Genomic DNA, 6371 nt, shown 5'->3' on the forward strand with positions numbered 1-6371 from the left:
GAACCTAACCAAATCTGTTGGTTTACAATGAGACGTTGGCAGACTGTAGCAGAGTGACTCTAGAAGGGGAAAATAACCAAGTATGGAATAAATTGGTCCAGTATTGACATTCATGAAACATACCAGTTAGCATAATTCTGCAGTCAATTCATCCTTTAAATGACACTATTCAGTCAATTTTTATTTGCTTCAGGTATACATAATGAAAGCAGTTTCCTTTGCATCTTTGCTGAAGATAGGTATAGTACCCTGGAGACACTGTAACAACCCCTCAGTATGCATGTGTGTATATATAATTATATACAAATAATCATGCATCCACACACACATCTGTATATCATCAACACTGCGTGCAGGTCACATCCATCATCATTCATCATTGGCAGCACTTGTTCCTCTCACTTGGCCTTGGTTACGTAACTGTGGGGAAAAGCAAAAGACACCATTTAGCTGGTTGTAGTTACCCAAATATCACCTGCACCAAGCTCAGTCTCATCACTAAGTCTCCAGGAAATGGTGCGTACGGGGTAGTCAAGCCATGGCCAGCACAGAGCTGGCTCAGACTGAATGGTGCAAGCTTTCCTAAGGAATCTTTTAGCTGGGGTGCAAGGCCTGTTAGTGGGAGAGCAGCTTGCAGGTCAGTAGAAGTCAGTCACAGACACCAACCACACATCAGCCAGTCCCTGGGATTTAACATGTGCTTTGAACTGTGGATCCTGCCCGCAGCATCGAGCAAGTGTTCGTAAGGGAGAGGACTGACGTGGATCCAAAGGCCCGGGACTTCCAAAGGAGCCAGTCCCTGGCAGTTGCCCCGAGGGCATTTTTTTCATCCCAGCCAGATATGTCCGAATTAAACTGGTGGGAATGGATTGTCAGAGGCTGCTCAGAATCTCTCCGCCTGCTCTGTTTGCCCAAACAGAGAACCTGACCGGTGCCCCGTCCCACCCCTTCCCTGGTTCAACTGGTGCTTTTTGGATGCAAAGTCCAATGCATTTTTAACCAAGCTGAGTCTAACCGCAGCAACACATCCCTCTGGCTGGTTTTGTCCAGGAAGCCTCCTGCAGGCCTTGCAGCTCAGGGGCCAATCATGAGACCAAACAGTGGAGCCTGCGCACTGGACGAGCACGAAGAATTATACAATACCAACCTTGGCCCTTAATTAAGTGTCCTGCGACTGCACTGAGCATGTGCCCAGGGCCCACTGAGATGCCACTGTGTGGTGAAAGTTTCTCATGAATCCTAGCCATAAAAAAGCGACATCCAACAACTGACTGCAACCAAGCAGGGGAGCAGGAGGGAACCACGCTGCACTGTTCATGGAGGATTTGTTCTAGCAGTAACTCCCAGCACCAGAAGTTATTGTTCTGCTTTTGCACCCAGGAATTCACTTACACGGCTTGTTTTTGCCTCTGAACCTACAGAGAACTCCTCTAGACGTCAGCCGCCAGTGTGCCTCGGACGGAACCCTTCTTACGCATCTAAACGCAAAATAAAACTGTGAGCTACCAAACAGAGAACCTATCGCCGGGTTAGTAGGAGAGCACCAAATGCCTATACAGTTGTCTCAGCGGATGGGACCACAGCAGGCTCCAGAACAAGCTGAAGGGTCGGGAAGACGAGCCCGAAGGGACATTCTTCAGGACAGGAAAATCAGTGCAGTCAAGAGAGCTGCTGTACAAAGCTGCAGAGCCTCTCCAGTCCCGAAGAGCGACCGAGACCTCGGACGGAGCTCGGTGCACAGCCGCCTGAAGCACGCATACCACGCTTCCACGGTGGCTGTGGCAGAGAGCTCAAGGGCATCGCAGAGTTTTGGCAATTTTGTGCACTGACTGGGATCTGAATTGTTCAGCAGTCAACTGATGAGAGTTTAAAATGTGGTACAACTCTGGATTTCCAGGAAGAGAGATAGGCACAAGAGAAAAATACAGGAAAACTGTGAAAAGAGCAGAGAGATGGAGAGAAAAACTCCACAGGAACTCAGATGAGAATAAGCCAAGGGACAGCAGAAACAGCAAGGAAAGCAATGGCCACAAGAGGATTAAACAAGATTGAGACAAGAAACAGAGAAGGCCAAGAAATGCAACAAAAAAGAAAGGAAAATTTAAACAAAAGTCTAGCTGGATCCAGAAATGAGAAGGGTTTTAATGAAAGAAACGAAAGGCTTGGAAAGAGAATGCAAACCTGCCAATGTCATTAGACACCGGGCTGTTTCCTGTGATTGTTTCTTTGTGACAATACAGAGCGGGAGGGAACGGTGGGATGCCACGGAGCCTCCACGGAGAAGCTGAATGCTTCCCTGCAGGACTGGGAGAGCAGGGACATTCCCGTCATACCAAGCCTCTCACCACTGGGCCCCTTCTTGCTGGTGGTCTTGTACTCGTGATTTAGAGGGCTGCTATTTAAATCACAACACTTCCATAGCTAGTCAGATAGGCATGAGAGGCAAAGTTACCATGAGACAATACTGGCGTTCAACTTGTACCTGGGGTGCCCTCTGCCTGCTTACACCATCTCACAAGTACACCCTGGCACCAACGTCTTTGGTCTGCATTTTACAGGTGCTCCCAGCCCCCAGATATGTTAGTAGAGAAAAAGCAGCAAGAAAAATACTAGAGAGCATTTCAAACAGCAGGTCCCAACCCCTTTGACATGTCTCACAAAGCGTCCCAGCTGAAAGGCCACAGTAGTGTTTAGCCAGTCAGTCACATCTGATAAAGTTGTATTTAGCAAGCAGCCCCAGGGAGTGCCGAGCCTGGGAAGTCTCCTACACAAGGCCACACCATTTGGAAAAACATTCAGTTTGCAAAGCTGAACAGAGAAGCACGTTTCAGCTTTCAGGATGGATACAACTCATAGAAATAGGTTTGGGGTTATGTCTGAAAAGCAAATAGCTCTGGTTTAACTTCAGCATGGCAGATAAGAACTAACATACAGAAAATACCTCAGGCCCCAAAGACTGTTAGACAGTCGTTACACGACCATGGTTGCATAGCACTGAACACAAACAGAAGTTACGGACAATTTCTTCTTGCTCCATGTATTTTTCACTGCGCCTTAGAGCCAGTATTCAAAAGACAGCATGTACTACTGGAACGAAACCATCAGGGAAGGTCTTTCTGCTTCCACCACAGGAACGTTTGCATATACGAACATCCGAGGTTACTTTTTGCAAAAGGTCAAAAGAGGAGTTACTCACCGCTGAGATGGGTCCATGGGTCACCTCCACAAGGAGACAAGATGGCCACAGTCCGTGCAGACACACTGAGGGGGAGTTTCCCTTCCCGCTGATGCATCACGTGCTGCTACTCTTCACCTATACGTACCTGGGGCCATACTCACGCTGCTCTACTCTGTCCCATGGAAATGGGATAAGTCTGGCCCACACCAAATCAGGAAGCAACGGCATACAAGAGAGAAGCCTTTGGAGGCACTCCAGTTAGAGGAGGAACTACTCCTGCACAGACCAGAGAAGTTCCCCAAGCTGAGGAGCCAGAGGGAGGGAGTAGACGAGGAGTCTCCGAGGAGATGCTCAGATCTGCCAAGTAGGCAGAGGCTTGTGCCAACCCAGAATGGAGGCAGTAAGGTTGCCCTGGGTGCAACCCCGACCTGAAGACACAAGGGACAGATCCTCTAGAGCAGCAAGGTGGTGCAACTGCCCCATTTCTGGACTTAGCACCAGCCAAGCGGGACGTGATGGGCAGGGCATGCAAACCAACAGACGCATCCCCTCATTTCTTTCTCCTTGGAAAAAAAAGGTTTTGGTTTTTTTTAAATTTGTATCCGAGGCCAAATTACCCAAAACTAATTCCAAATCCAAGAGTCCAGAACCCTAAGTGGCCCTACTACCGGCAAACATTCTCCACCCACACCTGGGGCTTCAGACATTTCCAAACCCTTCTATCTGCTCTCTGAACATCTAGAGAGGGGAGCATTGCTAGTAGACACTTCCAGCTGAGGGCAAACAGATCCATCCAGCTTTGCAAACACACAGAAGCCAGCCACAAAGCTTTCGAGATGTTCAGACTATGGCGAATGGCTTGAAAACGCTGCTTCTGAGAACCAGCAGACAGGAAATTACAGTCATCCTATGTTACGCTTAACTACAACTCTCAAAGGAAGTTCAGGGCCCAACGAGTGCTCAGGAAAAGAGCAAACACTAAGCAAACAGTGTCACGACTTAAATGCAAGAGCCAAGGGATGCTTGGCAAATCAAGCTGGGCAATGATATGGCTGTGTCCTTGGAAAGCAAATACTTCTGGGCATAAGGCGATTACAAATTACATCTGATGTCCTGTGACTATGGAACATCTCTAGAGGATCTGTCCCTAGGTGTCCGCCACTAGCTCTGTAGTGGGGGAAGATGAAGAAGTGACAGACATTCAGTGACTGCTGCTCTAATGGAAGATGAGAAATTCCTACCACCTTCCCTAATCTCCAGAGTAGAGGCTGTCACGCATTTCCAGGCATGAACTGTGGGCTCGCAAATGCAGGGATGTGCAGAGCATCTCTTCTTTGTCTAAAAACCATTTCCATGCATGGAAAGGATGCAAAAGGCTACTGAAGCCCTCAAATGCTGAAGGTAACACTGGGAAGTAGAGGACAGAACTTGCATCAATATCAATGGTATAATATTGCTCAGGGACGAGAAGAACTACCAATACCAATGGCGAATGTGATGAGACACCTAAGCTACCTCAATACCTCTGGGCTTTAAATGTTTTAAGTTGCCTAAAATACAGAAGACAGCTCCAGACACAACATGCCTAGCCAGAACCAAGGCACCAGGGACACTAAGGTGAGCTGTACTGATGCTGGGTGATAGGGTCAGTAAAACCTGGCACAACAAGAGCTGCAGTTTGGGCAATGCCAGAGAATCCAAGTGGGACAGAGAAGTTGAAGTGAGAAGTGCTCATGCTGAACATTGGGACCTGGAAAACAAACTGTGCAGCCAAGGGCTTCTCACCCCAGCTTACGGCATTCCTCAGCATCTCCGATGGAAAAAGAGGGAGGGTAGCTTGAACGCTGACCTTCCTTTCAAATGCCCCAGGGGACGATGCATGCAGGTCAGACTAGAAGCACTTGGTCCTCACCACCCCCTGCCTGTTTGTTCATTAGTACTGTTTTTTTTCGTTGTTTTTTTTTAGGGAATGGGGGGTGGGTAGGAAGAGGGGAGGGCAGGGCAGGATTCTCAGTTTCATCACGCTCATCAAGACAAGTCAGGCAGTCTTCATCTGACATGTATGCATTTACTTCAAGACATGTTTGAAGGGAAAAAATAAAAATCGGCTCTAATGACAACTAGAGAACTGAACAAGATGGTTCTGAGGAGGAGGGGACAGCTCTGAGGCATGGCTGACTAGTGACCAGAGAGCCGAGGGGAAATACGTGTGCTAGGGAATCTATGTAAGGATGGAAAGAAATGCTCAGTGCAGACACTCGGGATATGGAAAACTTACCAGAACACACACATTTCAATAACTGCTGTCCCTGTGCAGCACAGTATGCAGGAGCTCCACAAATGTAGTTCTGGGAGAGGATCCAGTGAAGAAAAGTACACCTTTATCAGCATGCCCCCGCAGGTCACAGGTGAGCGAGTGACAACAACGCACATGGCCTACTTCAGGTCTCAAGGAACCCAAATACCACTGCCACAAATGCAACAATCGCAACACCCCCCTCCAAGCAATCTTACCGCTTCCAGCTCTCTTTGGGTTTCATCCTCCATTCTCCTGATGTCTTCCATGGTCAGATCAATCCACTTGTCAATCCAACAGAACAGCTGGCGGTGAAAGTTGGTAAATATCCTTTTTTCTTGCTTTAAAAAGGTAAGGCAGAATTAGAGGCCCAGGGTCAGCCAGCATTCACAAGATAACAGTCAATGGTCACTGCAATTTAAAAGCAATCAAACCAGCCGTAAACTCTGCTTCACAGTGCTATAACCCACCTCTTCCAAATTCTCTGGGTTTTTGTTAGCACATCCTTTTCTACCTGAACAAGGAAGTGAAGAGTACTTATAAAAACTACCTTTTCTAAGTAAAAAGTTCAGCAATTTGTTGCTCCAAAAAGCTGGAGACTCCAACACGCACCTATTCCTTTCCAGCTGTAAAACGACTACAGCATCTGTGCATGAACTGTACAGGGGGAAAATCCAGAGCAACCCAAAACACAGCTACAGTACAAGCTCAGGGACTTACCCTACACGTTTTTCATTGCAGAGGCAAACAGAGGCAATTCAGAAAGTAGTGCTGGGGATTCAGTTGGTAGCATAATTACGACCTGCCCTGGTAACCAGAATTGAACTAATGTCCCAACAGGATGCAAGGAACACACTTCACTACTACAAAGGACATCCTTTGTAAAGGTACAACCCC

At 47.7% G+C, this 6371-nt stretch overlaps 1 protein-coding gene across 1 annotated transcript in view; it reads right to left on the bottom strand.

Moving 5' to 3' along the window:
• Nucleotides 1-150: 150 nt before the first annotated feature.
• PITPNB (phosphatidylinositol transfer protein beta) overlaps nucleotides 151-6371 on the bottom strand; it is a 55785-nt gene continuing 49564 nt past the window's right edge. Inside the window, exons 10-12 of the mRNA XM_019506665.1 lie at nucleotides 5693-5815; nucleotides 1393-1478; nucleotides 151-420 (exon numbers count right to left, since the gene is read on the bottom strand). Coding sequence (XP_019362210.1) covers nucleotides 1431-1478; nucleotides 5693-5815 — 171 coding nt within the window. The 3' untranslated portion in view covers nucleotides 151-420; nucleotides 1393-1430. The remainder of the gene's footprint in view (nucleotides 421-1392; nucleotides 1479-5692; nucleotides 5816-6371) is intronic.

This window comes from Gavialis gangeticus, unplaced genomic scaffold, assembly GCF_001723915.1.
Source record: "Gavialis gangeticus isolate Ggan-Ray unplaced genomic scaffold, GavGan_comp1, whole genome shotgun sequence".
Taxonomy (NCBI): domain Eukaryota; kingdom Metazoa; phylum Chordata; order Crocodylia; family Gavialidae; genus Gavialis; species Gavialis gangeticus.